The 21,381-nt window shown below is 40.5% G+C and overlaps 2 protein-coding genes across 2 annotated transcripts; one reads left to right on the top strand and one right to left on the bottom strand.

The window, feature by feature from the left end:
* Positions 1-1,108: 1,108 nt before the first annotated feature.
* Positions 1,109-3,921, bottom strand: calca (calcitonin/calcitonin-related polypeptide, alpha; the record flags this gene model as incomplete). Its single annotated transcript, XM_079497207.1, has 4 exons — positions 1,109-1,218; positions 1,686-1,874; positions 3,194-3,328; positions 3,836-3,921. The coding sequence occupies 3 exons, from the start codon at positions 3,919-3,921 to the stop codon at positions 1,712-1,714; spliced, it is 384 nt and encodes a 127-aa protein (XP_079353333.1). The 3' UTR covers positions 1,109-1,218; positions 1,686-1,711.
* A 3,675-nt stretch (positions 3,922-7,596) lies between these two features.
* Positions 7,597-20,788, top strand: cyp2r1 (cytochrome P450, family 2, subfamily R, polypeptide 1; the record flags this gene model as incomplete). Its single annotated transcript, XM_079496228.1, has 7 exons — positions 7,597-7,608; positions 12,780-12,985; positions 16,676-16,850; positions 18,153-18,294; positions 18,397-19,029; positions 19,272-19,601; positions 20,574-20,788. 7 exons carry the CDS (start codon positions 7,597-7,599, stop codon positions 20,786-20,788), a joined length of 1,713 nt encoding a protein of 570 aa, XP_079352354.1.
* Positions 20,789-21,381: the final 593 nt, after the last annotated feature.

The raw sequence follows: 21,381 nt of genomic DNA, 5'->3' as shown, positions 1-21,381 counted from the left end.
GGTATGTAGTCAAAGTAATTTCAAAGTGACCAACAGTAAAATGTGTGTGGGTGATGCAGGTGGTGTTTGGATTTATAATTGTATATAGGGACCAGTTACAGAATGGGATGCAGCTTTTAACAGGACTTGGAGGTTTATACACACCCACCCACACGCACGCACGCACGCACACACACACACACACACACTTCCCAAGGGTTCATGATGTAGCCGTTATACTATTCATTATGTACTCTTATTATGTGTACTATGCATTATTTACAGCTATAATTGATGTTAATTATCTTTGTAAAGATGTGGTCAGAATTCTTATGTGGTGTACATTTATACTTGAGGAAAATGTAACGTGTGTATGTTATAATGTTATGTAAATTATCTGACATGATGTGAATTTGACTATAAATGCCTGTGAACATGACATGTCTTTTTTTATTTTTTATATAGCGCCTTTATCCAAGGCGCTTTACATAGATTGTGCATTACATTCACCCATTCACACACACATTCATACACCGATTGCGGCGGAAGCCATGCAAGGTACCAACCAGCACACCGGGAGCAATTTGGGGTTCAGTGTCTTGCCCAAGGACAGAACATGACATGTCTGTAGATCTGTTGACAACACAGCTCAGTGTGGCATGCTGATCTTTGTTTTTTCCCACAATTACATACGTAAGCCTTTTGTAGCTAAAAATACATTTTATTCTTGCTTTCAGTTCACAATTATCACAATAATCATAACCCTAAATACTTTTTCCTCACACTCACAGTGTACAATGATGAAATTTAAAGAAATGCTTCACATCAAGGCACAAGACAGCCATAGTCAGTGATGGTGGAGTTAATAGTGTTGACAGTTGTGTCTTGGACTCTAGTCCACTGCACTGTGCTGCTGACATAACAAGGAACATCTACACACATCAGAAACAGTACTTTGGCCTCAGGCCAAGACAGGGGACAAAATCCATTTTCATACCTGCTTGCACAAGGAAATATTTTAAAAATCGTCCCCGCAGACCTGTAATTAGAGTTTATTTTTCTAGCAGTGTTGCTAATGCTAGATATCTCTGTCGTCTTTATGTAGAGCATAGAACAACAATGAGTACTGGCAGAGCATATATCAGTCCAGCAGTGTGATTTCTTAAATTATGTTCTTATTTCCAGGTTTTTGATGGTGGGTCAGGATGTATTGTTGTCATTTGAAGAAGGTGTACTGTGCTGCAACGACAAAAACAACAAAAGGTATGTTAATCTAACCACAAATGCTCCATGACCATATCCAGTTAAATGTTAAACATTCATAAAGTGTGGGACGTATGGGGGAAGAAATACTTGTAATACAATGTGCTTCATTAAAGAGGTTTAAATATTAGTTATTTTAAATTCTCATTATTGTAAACATTATTCACAAGTTTGAATCCCCACCTTTGGTTGATAACACCGAAAAGGGGAAAAAAAGTTTTGTTCATATACACATTTTCATTTTGTGGAAGTTGTCCTCTCTGTCCACACTCTGCTTTACAACAATTGTGCTGCCTTTCTTTAATTTCAAAGCACAATCAAGTTGTTTCTTCTAACATGTAACTTGTATAACAGGCAATGTTATAAAGAGAATATAAGAGAATATATATATATATATATATATATATATCATCATCATAATGAGAGTAGTAGTTCTATCATACCATACATGTTGAGCCGGCTCACATGTTCACTTGGGGCTGTTTCTTCTCCGCCTCCCAAACGCTTTAGCACCCACATTGGTGGGGACAAAGTTTTTGTTTCCAATCCCCCCTGATCGACTGAGATAGTCAGCCAGGCGGTGGGTTACACATGTGGCTGTGTTGCATCCCCGCTTCTGGGCTGTCACGCTGCTTTTAACAGAGGGAATAGACAGTTTAACATTTTATAAAACATATTTGTGATCCTTTTAGATGAATGATTGCTGTTCTGCTCTTCTTAATAGAATGATCAACAAATGCATTTGATGCAGATAAAACACAACAAAGTAATACGTTATTGATGAAGTATTTAGATGATGGGAATAGCTGCCATTCATTCATGCTTACCTCTAATGGATGTTAGTACCAAAGTAGATTAAATCATTAAACAAATGTATGAGTGCGAGTGAGAAAAAAAACCTTTGTATAAAAATGTTTATTGCAGAAGAAATCACACAGTTTTTGAATTTGTATCACTTTTTTTTCTATTGCATATTATGCAGTATATATTCCTTACTACTGTATATTACTGTCAAAAAAGTTGATTTTAACAATGGAATGGAATTATGGGAGGTGGGGCATGGAGATCAAACATTCTATTGAAGTTAGTCAGGCAAGCGGGACTCGGGAGCCGCTGCCACATGCATCAACGTATGGATGGAATGGATGGGGTGAGATATGTTAACCATGAACAGAGGAGATGAAACGTGAAATGTGTGCTGTTGAAAGAGTGGAGCAGCATGCAGGTGACTCATTTTTAATTGAACGAGCCCTCAGGCGGGCTTCATTTCTTGCCAGGTGTGCCCGCTCCTACATCAGTGCGGGGATAGGTTTGCAGTTTGTGGATATCCTGGGACAGTTTGCCCAGCACACAAGTGCTTAGGCTGGTGCAGCGCTTGGATATGGGTCTATCCATGCTGTTAGAGAGAACATGCAAAAACAGGCTTACAGTAAACATTGCATGCAAATAATATGTTGTAAAAACAAATCACATGCTATTATGGTTTAAACATCTCATGCATATATTCATTTTGTTCCCCTCTTTTTCTCTGGTTATAATTTGAAAGGCATGCTGACAGTGTATGCGTCTAAAGATATTATTGTTGACCAAAATGCTGCGACTGAATTGTCATGCTTTCATTTTAATACATCTGTTGGTACAACCAACCAATATCATGCATCTCATTCTCATGCCATGAGCATACGTACATCATGCTAACTGCGCAACATGCATTCAATGATTATGACAGAGAACAGATTTACTGTATATGAATCATACTCTATACCTTCTTTCTAACAATAAACATTGCACTTTCACTTGTTGACATCTCATGAACAAAGAGATGTGTTGTATCCAGTTAAATAATACAATAAAAATAAAAAGTCACACAAATCCACCATTAGCAAACCCTAAACCTGATCATTAAAAATGATTGATTATTGTTAAATGATTGATTGATGGAGAGTCATACCTATTTCCTTCAGTTGCATGTTGCTCTTGTTCTTCAGATGACATCTGCATGATCTCCTCCAAGATAGCATTGAGTATCCTCCGGGCATCATAGTTTGTTAGTGTGACTTGGTCCGACACAGGCTCTGAACTGGTTCTGTAAATCCACAGTCGATTAGGTTGATCAGACTGGAACTGCACCAACACTGGGTTAAAAATAGTATGGCTCGGCCAGCTAATGTCTCATGCCTCAGTTAGGGATACAAGCCAAATTCAAAACAATCTGCTAAAAGTGTTCCTTTTAAAAGCTGTCAGGTAGCCAAGTTGCACTTTATGACCAAATCAATATTCCTGTAAGACTAGTGACCATGGTTTCTGTGCAGATTATTATACACCCACCATCAAATATTACACAAAATAAATAGTTTTATTCTCTCATCACATTATTGTCTAAGCATCTGAGCTAGATAGTTTACAAATAACTTACATTGATAAACAAAGTGGGTGGCTTTCTGTAAGGTGTATTGTATAAAATTTGATTGGCTGTGGTGTCGTGGGAAGGCTGCAATTGTGTAGATTTTTGTCATCATACAATCTGATCTCAACTCAAAATACAGGCATGAAAACGTTTGTGTTTGTTTTGCAATTCTGCATTTAGACTCACCTGGAAGGAGCTGCGTGTGAGCTGTACATCTGACAAATGACCAGGACATAGGCAAGAAGGATAGCCGAGAACTTCAGCATCACCATGGTCCCCTGTGAAAAGCACATCACATCCCAAACAATCGATATTCCTCGTAACGGTTGTGTATTCTCTACAACAATGTATACAAATATGAAGCAAAGAATCAACTTTCATCCAAGCAATAATAGCCTTGCACATAAATACATTTAATTTGTCAACTCTTGACTTTCAGTATAAGACCTGTACAAGCAAGAGTTACAGATCTGGGCACCGTGAGGATGAAAAACTATTGGTGATATACTGACACTAGAAGCTCTTGCCAGAGACTAACACAGCAGCCACTTCCATTATTGGAATGAGCTGCAGTCTGAGAGCAACACATACCCTTGAAAAATTAACTAAACTATACGGTGCGGTAATAACTGGTAGCTCAGAGAATATAGAACAAGTTCACACAATATACTCAGTACTCATCACATACTACTGGATAGTTTCTTATCTCCTGAACCGTAACAGCATGCCATGTACCTTCAAGCGCATTGTAGTGGACTGGTAAGTGACAGAAATTGTCTCATGTACTCACCGCAAGTTATCTTCTGGTAAACAATGGTCAAATGATATGTATTTAAGTTATGGACTCTCTTGTGAATCTGTTGAACACAGCCACAATACAGTGGGTTATATATGCATCTCTTGGGATTATTTATTGATTGAGTAGGTGCTTGATCATAGCCTTTCGACCAATCAAATATCTTAACGCAGTCTGCCAACCAATCAGGACCCCTGCATTGGTTACAGCAAGCCAGTAAAAGACATGGTAAGCAAATGACGTCAATACATGGCCACTCAAGTGTTCCATTCACAAAAAACCTGCCAGTCATTCGCACCGGTTGATATCCCAGTTTGTGATGATTTCATTCATTAAACTGGACATAAGTCAAACTGTTAGACAGTGAAGTTTTCAAATGCTGGTACTGTATGAATGAAATTTACTCTACACAATGTTCCACAGTCTGAATTAGATTTGCAGACAGAGCCATCTACTGTACATTCTCTCGTATTACAGGATCTACAATTCTACAGTAAATATGGAATAGCTAGTCAAATAGACAATGGTGATTCATGCTGTTCCTTTGCTACAGAATTAGAATTATTATTGCGCTTTCACTGTATGCAAAATTAGTAATTTCTCAAAAACATTATAGAAGTAAAGATAAAAATAGAAAGCTATATGTAAAATGGCAAAATGTAAAAATATACAATGGTTTAAAAAAAAATCAGGTGGGGCATGTATGTGTGCTGTAGTCAAATTAGTATAGTGTATTATATTTCCACACCCCAAAATCCATTCCTATAATGAACGTAGCATCAAAGAGAGTTCGTGTACAGCTCCTGTGGGATTCATTGGTGTGGCTTATCATAGTCTACCCTGTTTCTTGGAGCCAATTACTCGGCTTTTGGTCCTGGGCCATCCACTAATTCCCCTTACTTAACAATATTGGATGATGTATCGTAAAGCATCCTGCCTCAGACTTTGCTTTTGCGTCACGGAGGAACTCCATTAATGTGGATGAGCCTTTTAGTGCTATTGAGCAAAGCTCCGGGTCCTGTGACGGAACCACTAAATCAGAGGAGCAAGACAGAGCCAAGGTCCACCCCCTTAGACCTCCATGAGCTGTCGGATACTGGTGGTGAGGGATTCTAAAGAATGGTCACTTGCCCAAGATCTGTTAATTGTCCTCTTCTGTGGCTCAAGTTCTTTGCTTACACAGTAAAAAGTGTGAATTTTACTCTGAGAGTGTAAAAAATGGCTGTTGTTGGGTCCATGCTGCTCACTTCAATCACTTGAATTTGCTCTGGACAAATGCTGAAATTGTAAGACTAAGTGACTCATCAAATTATAGTGTATTTACAAAATTATTGACCAAAAAGCCAGTGATTCTTCCTTGTCTGTGTGGTATTTTAAAGGTGCCTCACGTACACTACTAACTTAGGGCTATACGGCTTTCTTTTTATGAAGCAGATTATGCTAAAAATGATGATACTGCTAAAAAGCAAATATAAGCAGGTCATTCACAATTTTCAATTATTACAATTTAGGAAATGCCTTTTACAGCCACATGAAACTATGGAAATGTTAGGGCTGACATTTTCATGATCTACTATAGGGGCCTGTTGATACAGTAGGTTATTCTCGTTTTATGAGTATCTCAATCACTGCTATGAACATTTAAAATTCCCCATTAATCATGATGAATTGTAGTCTACATCAAATCTTTTTTGGACATTCTTGTTATACTTATACAGACACTGGTAACAGACCTGTATAGAAAATAAACAGTTTCAGCGAGCCAGTTCATGTAAAGGACCACTTCACCCATTTCCAATCTTCATGTAATTGGTACTCAGCTCCTCACTAATGCTCATTATAAGATGGGACAATTTTTGTCTATTCACTCTGTGTCTTAGAGTTGGGCTTTAGACAGTCAAGTTTGGTCATTTAAAACAAGATTTTCTATTTTATTTGTATTAATACAAGAACAATTGCTTCTATTATAGCATGCTAACTTTCCATGAATAGAAAGCCTGCGGTTTGTATTATCTTCAATTCCCCATCGATGATGTCACTGGTAGGTGTGTTTCTGAACTGTCCACAGCCCTCCTCTGAGACACAGACCAAGTACGTACAAATGGTAATAAGCCATAGTGAGGAGCAATTATATGAAGATGGGTTGAAAGTGGTTGTACTTTTGACTCCTCTACATTTCTAGGAAGGAAAGTACATTAAAATCAGCATATCTACAAGCTCACTATGCGTCACAATACTACATGTGAACTTGTACTGTACAGTACATCTGCTATTTTCACTATTATTTGTATTTCTTGAAAATGACTCGAACATCTTTGATCTTTTAGGGCTTAACAATGCATTGATAATAAATAGAAAATGCACTTTTTAATTTGTGCTTAAGTATTTGTAACCTAATCCTATTTTTAAAAACATGTTTGAATAGTTCAGTACTGTATGTAAAATAGCAAGTATTAAACAAGTTGACAAAACAACTTTCACTTGTAGTTGAGTCATATTTGACCAGGAGTACAGTATGTATATACTCTGTACTGAGGTTGAGTACTTCCACCACTTACCTGAACTAAAAGGGACACCGATTCTGCATTATTTCCTCATTATACAACAAAATAATAACATAATAATGTTGGTGAAATATGATCTAATGATTAGATTAGATTCTAATATTAAAAACACTACCCTAACCCTACTTTACTTATTCCTCCACCAGGGAATTATCTGTGTGGTTTTACATAAGAGTACCACATACACCCACCCGACAACAGGACAAACAATGGACGTAGGGCTCTATATCTTGCTCTACAAGAAATGCAATCTAGTTTATAAAATGCCCATGTGGTTTAGCATATAATGAGGAAAAACACTAAGACGAAGAGCACTAAAAACAAGGATAACGGATAGCTGCATCTGGACCTACAGTAGGTCCAACGTAACCTGGCAGTGCCTTTCAACCATGCAGTGTTCTCTCTCAGATTGAATCACTTTCAACCTGGTGTCCCAATTTTGGGCATTTGTTACAGGTGAACATTTTACAAAAATCTTGAATACATTTCAAAATATTCCAAGACATTTTAATAACAGTGAAAATAGCTCATCTACAAGTTCACAACGTTAGTTAGTAGAATAAGGAATTCTAATGACATACAGCAAGATGTGGTCACATGTAAGTGCATAAGAGCAGACTTGAGAAAGAGAAAATTTGAGAGGACCTGTGATGTCATGACATACTTTTTATTTGTATTTTTTCTAGTTATTTGGTCATTAAGGTCCACAGAATGAGAGGTCTGCTCTGCCGGAAATATCGTGAAAAGAAGTTGTGGCCATTTTTGTATAACCCACCATAGACAACCATCCATCCATCCATCTTCAACCGCTTATCCGTAGTCGGGTCGCGGGGGCAACAGCTCCACCAGAGTGCTCCAGACTTCCCTCTCCAGAGCAACATTAGTGACTTTCTCCTGGGGGATTCCGAGACGTTCCAAGGCCAGTGAGTGTTTCCTCCAACTGCGCCTTGGTCTGCCCCGGGGTCTTCTCCCAGTGGGACGTGCGTCGAGGACCTCCCTAGGGAGACGCCCGAGAGGCATCCTAACCAGATGCCCGAAACACCAGCTGGCTCCTTTCGGCCATATCCACTTGCCCAAATGTGCTCAAATGTGCTGACCTCATCACATTTGTGATGACGGCTATCGCCGTTTTTAGGTCAAGGAGTGTTTTTCGTGCAAAACTAATGCTTGGAATGGATTCAGAATCATGTAAACCCCCTAGTTTGACATGTCACATGCTACTTAAATTATTATGAAATTTTGCCTTATATTGGTTGTCTATATAATAGTGTGGTATACAAAAATGGCGATGTGCCGGCAGAGCAGACCTCTCATTCTGTGGACCTTAATGACCAAGTGAATAGAAAAAACACAAATAAAAAGCATGTCATGACATCACAGGTTAATCCTTAACCGTTGAGCTTTTGGGCCTGTGGCCTTGTTCTTACAAAGATCACACTCGTGTGAAGTGAGGGCCGCTCTTATCATCATACATCATGATCATACATAACATTCCGTGCTCAGCCAATCAAATCATCACTAGGGCTAGTAGGGGGTACACACAGAGGCACAAAGCCGGGCATAGGAGGGCAAACTATTGATATCTTCTTTGACATGACCAAACCTGCCTACCAATGATGTCACTTATGCATGTCTCTGAACTGTCCACAACCCACCTCTGAGACAAACAGCTAATAAACAGAAATGGTGCCATTTATGTAAACCACTCCTACAACTGGCTTTGTTAGTTTACGTGTCTGTCCGTACCAAAAAAATGAGCATGGTTGCTATGGTCACCCAGTTCACACGGGTGTGATTTCATCATTGTTAGTTTACGTGTCTGTTCGTACCGAAAAATGAGCATGGTTGCTATGGTCACCCAGTTCACACAGGTGTGATTTCATCATTGTTAGTTTACGTGTCTGTTCGTACCGAAAAATGAGCATGGTTGCTATGGTCACCCAGTTCACACAGGTGTGATTTCATTACGTCAGACCACAGCTGATCAGTCTATATAAGACCTTACACCACTCAGTTCACACAGGTGTGATTTTTCTATGTACTTAAGGATTGTTGGTTTTGGATGTTTATCATCGTGGGTGGTTTGGGTGTTTAACCACACCTGCCATCAGAAGTTGTGAGCCTAGGACAGAAACATTATTATTCAACTTTAATTGTGACATAGAGCATGTATGCCGTGTACCTATGTGAACTCTGTATCAATTAGTAACTGTTGAGACAAATGGAGTCAGAGATACAGTACAGGAAGAGAGCCTATACGAGCTTGTGTCATGGGACCAGGCTCTACTTAAAATAAATAGATACCAGTCCAGACCTGTGCCATTATATTCAGATGGTCAGAACAGGGTAAAGGTGAACAACAAAATAACAGTACTATATAAGGCAGGGGTGGGCAAATTTGACAATGGAGAGGGCCACTATATCCACATTCATTCCAGAGGGCCACATTGCATATTACGTCGTAGCAAAAATAGCCGATCTACAAAATCTGAATAGTCTTTTGCTATTTTTGAATTGGAATCCATTATTATTATTATTATTATTATTATTATTATTATTATTATTATTATTATTATTATTATTATTATTATTATTATTATTATTATTATTATTATTATTTTCAAATGCATTTAGTTATAGTTATGTTAACTTTATGAACTAAATACAAATACATTGGACATAAAAAGACAATAACATTTTAATACTAGTAATTAGCTGAAATCAATAATATATCAATGTTCGGATATTAACCTGCAGGCTGATGGTGGGGGCCGCATGTGGCCCCGGGCCGCCAGTTGCCCATGTATGATAGAAGGTATAATTCTACCAAAATTGGTCCCCGGCAGTCATTACCTCTTTTTTCATTGATACGGTTTCTGATAGTCTTGCACCTATGTGATCTGCGTATAATATAATTACTCTCCTTCAACCTGAAGAGGAACAATAAACATTGTTCTGTATCCTGAGTAATCGCACATCGAAGGTCAGAGAATCATTAAATCTTAAGTTAAACTTCCATTAGCAAAAATACATTCACCTGCTGGGCTCCATTAGCTCCATTATGTCAGACAGGAAGAACACAATTTGAACACCTGGACCCAATTGTTGTAGAGGGATTACTAGACCTCTTGGGGCACCTGCAACTGGCATTAAAAGGTTTTGAGCAAATGAGGTTGTAATCCATGATATATAGCTTACACAGTAAGATAACACCACAACCAAAGTTTGACAATGATTATTCAATATTTAACTGTTTTATACAACTTTTGCGACTTGTCAGTGAACCTATGTCACATCCGTATAGAAGCATCCCTGCTGATTTGCAGTCTATACAAAGTCTATAAAGTCAGTGGTCCCCAAAATTGTAATGTTTCAGCTCTGTATCACTTGACGTGTTTAACAACTTTGCATCCCTATTTTGGGCATGCCATTGGCAGTTTCAAAATGTTTCAAAAAGTTGCAGATCTGAACAAAGGAGAAAGCCTATAGGACTATGACTATATGACATATATGGTGGAAAGTATTCATTCGGAAGATGTAGTTTTGTTTCTTTCGTTTTTGGATGGTTTTTTTTGAGTGGTGCAAGGGACAGCAATGTCCCTGTGTCCATCCCTATGTCTGTATGTCCCTATGTTTAGGGTACCAACAGGGGACGCTGTTGCACCACTCACTTCAGAAAGGTCTGATTTTTGTTTTTTCATTTACTAGAGCGGCACATGTTGGGTGGAACGATGCAAGTTGGAAATGGATGCCCCACCCAGTTATTACTTGCGCAAGATATGTACCAATGACAGGGTATAACTGGCTCTTGATGGTGACGTAATAAAGGTAGGTTTCAGATTACATACATGTATACATAGAGGCATTACCTTTAATCCACCCGACACTGAAACATATCTTTATTACGTCACCATCGAGAGCCAGTTATACCCTGGCATTGGTACATATCTTCATTACGTCACTCTCAAATCATGCAGATACAGCATACGCATAAAACAACCCAAGTAACTACAGTATACTACTCATCAACTTACAAATTACATATACATATATACAACTTACATATACATACAGTACATGTATATATGTAAGTTTACTGTTTATATGAAGAACAGTACAACTTACATTAAAGGTAATGCCTCTATGTATACATGTATGTAATCTGATAGATAGAAGCTTTTACCATACTTCAAAATACTATTTGTTTTTTACCAATGACTAGGTACGTAGCACATAGCTAAACCTAATAACTCAATGTTGAAACCAATATTTCACAGAGAGGCTGAGATTTGAAAGTTCGTAGCGGTCAACAGTACTTGCGCGCTCAAGTAGGCACTCGACAGAGTGCAGTTCTAGTTATGTCTGCGTCCCTTTTATGCCCATATATGGAGTTCTTTGTCAGGCATGCCAAAATATGGAGTCTATGCAGATGTCAGAACATTATTCATCTCAGCCCAAGCCACCCTCAAGTCTCTGCATTTCTTTGCTCTGACTGAAACCTGGATTACCCCAGATAACACTGCTACTAGTAGTGCAGGGCAGTACAGGGCTACTAATGTCCCCCAAATCGAATCCCCCAAATCAAATCCCCCCCATAAATCTCTCTCACATGTGAATTTCATGCTATTTCAATATCACAACCAGTACCTCTCACCCTCATTGTGCTCATAGAGTAATAAAAGCATAGAGACCGAACCGGAGCGTTAGCCACCCCCCCCCCCCCCCCCCCCCCCCGCTATTCAATTCGATGGCGTTATAACTCAATGGCTTGAGTGAGTGGAAGTTAAGCCCGGCCTGGGATGACGCACGTTACGCACATGACGTCATGAACGTCCGTCCACCTCCATGAACGTGCTGCAGTTCCACTTTTTGCCAGTAGGTAGTGGCAGCTTCAACGTTGGATAGCCTTACTGGGGGCTTGATTGTGCTCTATCGACCCCCAGGGACTCCTGGGAACTTCCTGGATGAACTAGAATGAACAGCTCCTTTCCGGAGGATGGCACCCCCCTGATTCTACTGGGTGACTTCAACCTACCTACTGCAGAGAAGTATCTTCCTGTTACGTCCCTTCTGTCCTCATTTGACCTCTCCCTATCTCCTTCTCCTCCCACTCACAAGGCGGGTAATGTTTTGATGTCCAGAGCCTGCTCTCCCTCCAAACTCTCTGTTACCCCCTTACTTAGGTCCGACCACCACTTCATAACCTTCTCCCTCTCTCTCTCTACTCTCCCGACTAAACCTACGACTGTACCTACATACATACATACAGGTACAATTTAGTAGTTAGTTACTTAGTTACGTTTCCGAAAAAAGTAATCCTGTTACTATAATGTGTCGCTGTTCATTTTGTTGGCAAGATTTAAAAATAATAAAGCCCCGACTGCCCGCGGAGTCTATTTCTCCTGCTTTCTGTGTGATGTGTCATTAGGTGAGTAATGAATTGTTTAAGTTTCATAGTAACATTCATCATCAACCCCCCAAAATAACAGGTTACAGCCTACAGGATTCTCATGCTGTTAGTGTCACTGCCTGCAAGGATGGCCGCCGTGCCATTTCTTATAAACTATCTAGTTCATACGTGGGTCGTGGGTCGAAGCCTCAACATAGAGTGTATTGGAAACACCCTCGTTCTAAGCACTGGCACCAGCTCGACCTGATCCTCACAAGGGGGCCGCCTTGTGAGGATCAGGTCTACCCAATGTCAGGCTGACACGGTAGTGTCTACCAGAGTGCTGACTGTGATACCGATCACTTGTTGGTGTGCTGCAAGGTGAAATTGCGGGCAACGAAACTGCATCGCACCAGAGAGCAACGCAGACCCCGCATCGACACCAGCAAGACACATGACCAAGGGAAAGTGCAGGATTTTGCACGAGTGCTGGAGGAATCTCTTCCGGGCCCACCCAGTGACAATGCCTACTTCAGGGTTGCCGTCTACAATTCCTTTGGAAAGAAGACCAGCAAGTCGGCAGATTGGTTCGAGGAACACTGAGGAAATGATACCAAGAAGAGGAGTGCCTTGGCGACCACTGAGGCCAGGCCTGCCTACCATACATACCATACATACTATGCAGAGTGCATACCATACATACATTACCATGCATACCATACATACGCAGCCGACCACAGTACTTGCACGCTCTGCTTGCGCAAGTAATAACTAGCGCGGTGCCCATTGGAGCCTCTACAGCGGTGCCCGTTGGGCACTGGCCTACTTGGAACGATGCAAGTTGGAATGCATGCCCCACCCAGTTATTATGTACAGTATGTGTCCCTTTTATGCCCATATATGGAGGTATTTGTCAGGCATGCCCAAATATGGAGTCTATGCAGAAGTCAGAATGATGTCAGAACAGGCCAGCTCCATATACAGTATGGACACTGGGCAGGGGCACTGTCCAGAGCGCAGGCAGACACCTTTTTGGGGCGGTTCTGGACAGCCGTGGGTCCGACCGACTCAACACCGGGCACTGCACCCCCTGTGTAATTTGAAGTCGGTAGGGCGAACGGTTCTCGAGTTACGTAGATTACAGACGTACGTAAACACACACACACACAGACTCGGATATTTTGGCCACACAGGTATAAAATAGGACTGGTTAATGCCGAATTGTTTGCATGAAAGTGCTCATTAAGGAGCCATAACAAGTCTGAATTATTAGGAGAGGTCTGTGGTGGCCATTTGAAGCATCTGGAAAAAGTCTACCAGCTGCCTCAACAGGAAGGAACGGCTGGAAAAACAACTTCACATCTAATGAGATGCTGGTCATGACTAACCAATGACACAGCAAAGTGGACAGCATGCATGGCCTATTTATTTTTTTTAATGCTAAAATAGCTGATCTACAAGCTCACAAAGTGTTGTGATGCTACTGTATGTGTTGCGACTGCGAGCTTATATACGTATAGCCTATTATTGCATGTAGAGTAGGGAGTTTGCCTTCATTGAGCAAAAAAAGTGTGAAACTATGTGTAGGCCTACTTGGAATATATCCAAAGAACTTTATAGACTAGACAGCAAACCAGACTAAAATCTTGGCCTTTGGACTTCTTCAAGCTAGGACAGTTGTTGCGCGATGTTGGAAAAACACGGATGCCCCAACAATAAGGATGTGGCAAAAGGAACTCTATCTATGAACTGTATCGGTCTAAAAATAGGCAGAACGATTTTGTCCAGCTTTGGGAGACATACATGAATGCTATGCAGACCACTACTTAAAGGGGAATACCACTCATTTTCAACATGTCATTAATATACCTTAGAGTTGTTTTATCTATTTCTATATGCATGGAAAGGAAGATTTCCTGGCAGAAATACAGTTATACAGTACTAGAGGGACTGGCAGCATAGCTGCCCGGCCCAAGTAGATCAAGGGCAATGATGAACCAAGGAAAGATTCAGTGCAATGGCCAACAGTATAATCACATTCCCTTCAACAAATGCTTGTTTCCTTTTAAGTGTTCGGTAGTACATTGATACCCATACTTTATCTCAAGCATTCAAATATAAGTCTGCCTGTAACTTCCACTATTAGTCAGCAACCCAATGTCTTACATATGAGGGGGAAGGGACAGGAACAAGGGACAGGTTATTCGCAAATTTGTAAAATCATCCAACAGAAGGGTATTTTTGGAGCGTAATGGTTCAAACATTTTTGGCATAACTAATAAATAACAAGCCCCAACAGCTTCTAAACATAGTAGGCTACATGAACTCTACCATGTTGAGGTGAAGGCAGGTCAAGCTTACAGGGTCATTAGTTCATTTGTTTCAAAAACATGGTAACACAGCAATGCCTTTTCGATTCTGAAACCATTTAGATTTTAATGAGTGAAAAAAACAAAAACAAAACAACAGGTTCTACTCTATTGTATCATATTTTCAATGTTCCCTCCACTTCCTCATCATTTCTGAAGGTTCTGTCAAGGGCAAGTGGGAAAAACAGGAACAAAACAAAAGAGCTTCCCCAAAAAATGTGAAGCGAAACAGGGGTCAGGAGCATGCTTGTAGGAATTATATGAACTTCACCTTCACCTCAGTATATTTCTGTAAACTGTGAAGCACATTGAATTTCGCCTTGTGGTTGAAATGTGCTATACAGTACAAACTGAATTGCCTTGCCTATAAAGTACTGAACTGAAAAATACTGAACTGTTTTGCCAAAGAAACAAAGCATGACATTTCTTATTGGTATAATATGGTCTCAGCGGCCTGACTCAGTGACATAACATTTATCTGCATAAGCATATTGATAACCATGATAAGAACAGAATCAGCAGGAACACGCGCATGCATGTCATATTGCACATACAGTCAGTCCCTCTGATAGTAGTAGACAATCATCATGTCATGGTTATCAATATGCTTATGCACTTATGCAGATAAATGTTATGTCACTGAGTCAGCTGAGGCCATATCTACAGTGAATACACAAACAACACAATACATTTCATGTAGTGAGTAAGTGAAATCAGTGTGGTTATGTATTGTTGTTGCCTATTTGATATGTTTAACGAGTAGAGGCATGCAAAGCCTGAAATGTTTCATTTCTTCCTAATATTATGCACATGATAGTGACTGTAGTTGAATGTTGTATTTGCATGAAGTAGGCTACATACACATGGATTTAACACTGAAGACAAATAGTGTGCATCAAATATAAAATGTAACCTATCAAATGGAATATATAGCCTAATTGATGTTTAAGTCCAGATTTTCAAACATAACATGCATGCAGTCATATAAATAATTGCATTGTGTGCGTGTGCCCTTAAAACAAGACATTTCTATTTGTTTTTTAAATTAGATGCAAAGACTTTCGGGCATCTGGTTAGCACGTCTCCCTAGGGCGGTCCTCCATGCACGTCCCACTGGGAGCTAGGAGACCCCGGGGCAGACCAAGGCACAGATGGAGGGATTACATTGACTTACTGGCCTTGGAACGCCTAAGTTACTAATGTTGCTATATGGAGAGGGAAGTCTGGAGCTCTGGTGGCGCTGTTGCCCCCACAACCCGACTACGGATAAGCGGTTGAAGATGGATGGATATGGGACTTCAATAAGCTTTTTATAGTAGGCCTATACTTCAAATATGCAATGTAGCCTGCTGCCTAATAGGCATATTATGTGGGGAAAAAACAAATTAATGTCAACCTGCTCTGAATTAGCTCTAGCTGAAACATGACTGTATCATGACGCCTCAATCTTGCCTCGAGCGTCATGTGAACCGGCTAGCTGAATCAGCAGATGTCAGATGACGAGTGTGTGCCAATTCAACAGTTCTGCAAACATTTTTTTCTTTTCTTTTTCCGTTTTATCTGCAAACAGATTCAACGTTTCAGTTTCAGTTGAAAACACGTCATGTTTGTGGAGCGACACTTACCTCAGAAAGGCTTTTGCGACGCCCCAAATTAGCCTTTATTTAGTTTATTGATCAATGAACAAAGTTCATCTCACAGTCATGGTTCACTCGAAACTTCTGGCCAATCTTAGTCTTAGAGGCGGGGGATAGAAAATGTGCAAGATGATAGCCTACACTACACTATGCCACGGTCCTTTTTCGGGGAGAAGCAGAAGGGCTTGGAAGTAGATTTTAAAATGGTGTCAATTAACTCGCCACCTCTAGTGTCATTGTCGTCGTATGGACATGTGTTACTCGGTGTCAGTTATTGCCTGGTCATTTGCCTTGTCTTTCTTCTCCTGGTTCGCCAGCTCGTCAAGCAGAGAAGACCCCCAGGATTTCCTCCTGGGCCATCTGCCATCCCACTGATAGGGAACATTCTGTCTCTCGCCACGGAGCCGCACGTCTTCCTGAAGAAGCAAAGTGAAGTGCATGGTCAGGTATAACTGCTGGCATTTCCCTAGGCTATTCGATGCATGTTTACATTGATGCAAGGACCCGATATGTGATGATTACTGACTACTAGTAACTTTATTTCTCACACTAGCCTACTTGACACGTGCACACACACGCACGCGCGCAATTATAAGTTAACAGAGGGAGGGGAGCGGGCGAGAGAGAATGCCTAGACTGAGGTTTTACTTTTACATGGTGTGTTGTGTTCATTGCGTTCTGAAAGTTGTTCGTCCCAAAAATGTCTACCGGTATAGGCTTACTGTAGGTAACTAGTCTGCAGCTGCACAAACAAAAGAGATAGCCCACATTTTCTAAGAATCATTTCTCCCTAATAGGCTACATAAAAAGATTGGACTGTAACAACAATAGCCTAAATTGCAGCAGAAAAAGTATGTGCATGGTTTTTTTTCTCTTTTTTTGCATACCCATGCATCACATTCTCTATAAAATAAAAGTCAGACTCACATGGCCTAGATATGTCTTGACTGAGCCTGAGGCATCACCTTCAATATGTCAATGTCTATGATGAATTCCTGTTCTCTTCTTTGTCTATATAGAAGTGTCTATTTGTACGTCTCTTAATGTTTTGATGAATTGAACATGGTGGACCCTCTTGTAAACAAGTGTAATGCTTAATTGGGTCGTCCACTCACAGTTAACAGCCTTTGTATTGAGTTTGTGCTTGAAATGTACTGTAATTCTGCAAACTGTTAATAAATATTTCAATCAATCAATCAATGTCATGTTAGCTGTGGATATTGCAGGGCTACTGAGTCTTGTGAGTTACAAGACAAATAAGTGACAATAAAGTTATAGCTTATATATATATATATATATATATATATATATATATATACACTATACTGTAGCCTACCTGATCTAAACAAAAAAACAAACATCAGATGATCAGAATCACACACCAATGCCAGGGGGCAGGGGTAATGGTTGCGAGTTGCATTGGTGCGGTCTGGGCTGCATGGCTTTTGGTGAACAATCTAAACTGCAGCATTGTTGAGTATTTTTTGTGCCATTGTGGTTCACAGCCAACGTTTCAGTCCTCGTGACACTAAAACTTTGCTCATGCAGCCCCTGAAGATGAAACAAGAACCACCAATATTAATCTGACCAGAGCTTCCACCTGCAGGAAACAATTTAACCTCTTCTTCACAAGTCTTTCTTTCTGGCAGTAACTTAGGCTATAGGCTATTTATTTATGTATACCAATTGTAACCACCACACCAACAATATAAAGAAAAGTTTCATCACTTTCTATGCATTTCTTACAGATCTTTAGTATCGATCTTGGAGGTATTCTGACTGTGGTGCTGAACGGATATGATTCTCATAAGGAGTGTCTGTATCATCAGAGTGATGCATTTGCTGATCGTCCATCATTGCCTTTATTCAAGAAGATGACCAAAATGGGTGGTAAGGAGATTATTTAGTGTTTTGTATTTGACGATTTGCATATTTGAAAGTAATTGTGGTGTTAAATCACTAATTCACACACCTCTATTCTGCCTCTTAAAGGTCTGCTCAACTGTAAATTTGGTCGAAACTGGATTGAACACCGCAAACTGGCCTGCAACTCCTTCCGTTACTTTGGCAGTGGCCAGAAACAGTTTGAGAGGAAGATATCTGAAGAGTGCATGTTTTTCCTCGACGCCATGGACGAGCACAAGGGGAAACCGTTCAATCCCAAACACCTGGTGACCAATGCTGTGTCCAACATCACCAACCTAATCCTTTTTGGCCAGCGCTTTACTTACGATGACCACAACTTCCAGCACATGATCGAGCTCTTCAGCGAGAATGTGGAGTTGGCTGTGAGCCCTGCGGCCTTCCTCTACAACGCCTTCCCTTGGCTTGAGTATGTGCCCTTTGGGAAACATCAGAAGCTGTTCCGCAATGCTGCTGAGGTTTATGTCTTCCTGCAGAAGACTATCGAGGGTTTTTCCCAGGGCAGGCTGCCGCAGGCGCCCCGACATTATGTCGATGCCTACCTGGACGAGTTGGAGCAGAGTGCTGGGGACCCTGGCACCTCGTTCTCCCTGGAGAACCTCATTTACTCTGTGGGAGAGCTCATTATTGCAGGCACAGAGACCACTACAAATACCTTGCGCTGGGCCATGCTGTATATGGCCCTCTACCCCAACATACAAGGTCAGTTAGTTACCTGTATGGCTTTTACCTGACATTATCCTATCTTTAAAAACTTTAATTTAATCAAGTTAATAGCCCTGCTTACAGTAGACACTGATGCTGAACAAAAAGAGATGTGATCTAAATATCATGGGAAATTGAATGTGCACCCCAAATTAATTTGGGCATGCTCAGTATGCCAGGCATAGATAATATGGTTACATAATATGAATGGCTAATTTTGTGCGTTTCTCCTTGTTAAGAGAGGGTGCATCGGGAGATCGACAGTGTGCTGGTCAATGGAAAGGCCCCCTCACTGGAGGACAAACAGAGGATGCCTTATGTGGAGGCTGTTCTGCATGAGATCCTGCGCTTTTGTAACATCGTACCTCTGGGCATCTTCCGTGCCACCTCGCAGGACGTCAGTGTCAACGGGTACAGCATTCCAAAAGGCACCATGGTCATCACCAACCTCTATTCAGTGCACATGGATGAGAAATACTGGAACGAACCCGGCATTTTCTCACCCCAAAGGTTCCTGGACAGTAACGGCAACTTTGTCAGACGTGAAGCCTTCCTACCATTCTCTCTGGGTAAATATCTTTTGACTTGTGTCATGTTTAAATGTCATGTTGTCATGCCATTAAACTCCCAAACAAAGACCCTATTTTCATTTACTGTAAGACTTCAGTGAAATGTTTTCACTCAGTCACATAGGGTATTATTCTTACTTACTTAGTTATTACTTAAGGTTTTTAAGAATCACAAAACTGTCAAGTCAGAAAATAAGTTAAGAAGTCCTTGGATATACCCCAGAATGAAATGCTGCCAAATCGAACTCATACAACCTGTAAATTCAACTCACACACATAAAAGTGCAACATTAAGCTCTTCTACAAACAAATGAAAGTAAAAACCAACATAAAGGGCTCTATTTTCATCCATGCTAAACCCCTTATCCCTAAACTACTTTGCATCTTTTACTATTTTGAAAGACATTTTTGAATAGTTAAAATAGCCAAACTTTGTACTGATTTGCCCGTGGGCCGTGACCCTTCCCTCTACAGGGACAACGGACCCAAAACCTGATGTAATTCCCATAGATCTTCCTATTGAAACTCTTGCCAGTTTAGCCATTTTTGTGACTGGAGTTTCCTGCCATCCATGCCCAAGTAATGAACCTTCTTTCATAGTCACTTATATCTTTTCCTCATTTTTATACATGTCACACAGCATGATAGGATGTTAATTGCTTAATTGTATCACCTGTATCGAAACAGATTCCACTCTATCTCCACTTATTCAATTGTTTTGCCTTTAATTTGTCATGTCACTCAGTATATTTTGTTGGCCACTATTCAATGGCAGAATATCTGTATCAACACTATCAGAAACAATTTGGACTGGGCCATACGTAGTTGCCGTAAGTTGTAGGCCCTATAGGTTTTCTGATCACATCACATCTGTGTCCCGTTTTGTGATAATGTGGCATAAATAATATAAGTGTTTGTGTGTGAGAGAGAGACAATTTGAAGTAATCTCAACATGGCTGTCTTTCTCTTCAGGGAGGCGTCATTGCCTGGGTGAGCAACTGGCCAGAATGGAGATGTTTCTCTTTTTCACCTCCATGCTCCAGCAATTCCATCTTCAGTTCCCTCCAGGTGCTGTGCCCTCTCTAACTCCTAAACTGGGCATGACCCTACAGCCCATGCCATACTCCATTTGTACTGTCCGCAGACAGCAGAGCTGTAGAGACACTCACACTCCCCAGCAGCAGTAGACAAGGAGATGCACATTACATCGTGTCTAATCTACATGGCTTGAACCCAGCACCCAGTGTTCCCAATGGTCTCTCAACTTGCAAAGGTAGATTTTCACCTTTGGACATTGACAATGTAAGAGAGCAGATGATGTCAAACAGGTGGTTGGCCTGGTTATGTATCTGGTTCACTTGATGAAACCATGAACGAGACACTTTTGGCTGAGCAATATGCATGTTTGCACAACATAACAGTGTTAAGCAGCAGGGACGGGTGACAAGAATCAAAGGTGAGGTTTTACGAGTCCAGTTGGTGTTCTGGAAACATGAGTTCGATTCGGATTCCTTGAAAAGCTGGTTTGAGCCCCTCAAATGCTGTGATTCCCAACCTGTGGGTCTGGGCCCACTGGTGGGACATGAGGATATCGGAAGTGGGCACCCAAATAATTGGCAAAAAAACTAGGATATTAATGATACTATAACATTATTTAAAAGAATGTTATATTATATTAAAACCTAGAGTATGTTGTTTTTAATGTGACACAGATAAATCGGAACTATACTACGTTAGTTCCACTGTTCATTAAATAATAAACATGCTCTGAAAATGCACG

Source organism: Electrona antarctica (genome assembly GCF_951216825.1).
Source record: "Electrona antarctica genome assembly, chromosome: 3".
NCBI lineage: Eukaryota > Metazoa > Chordata > Actinopteri > Myctophiformes > Myctophidae > Electrona > Electrona antarctica.
The sequence above is the reverse complement of the archived record's forward strand: the minus strand, read 5'-3'. Positions and strand labels throughout refer to the sequence as shown.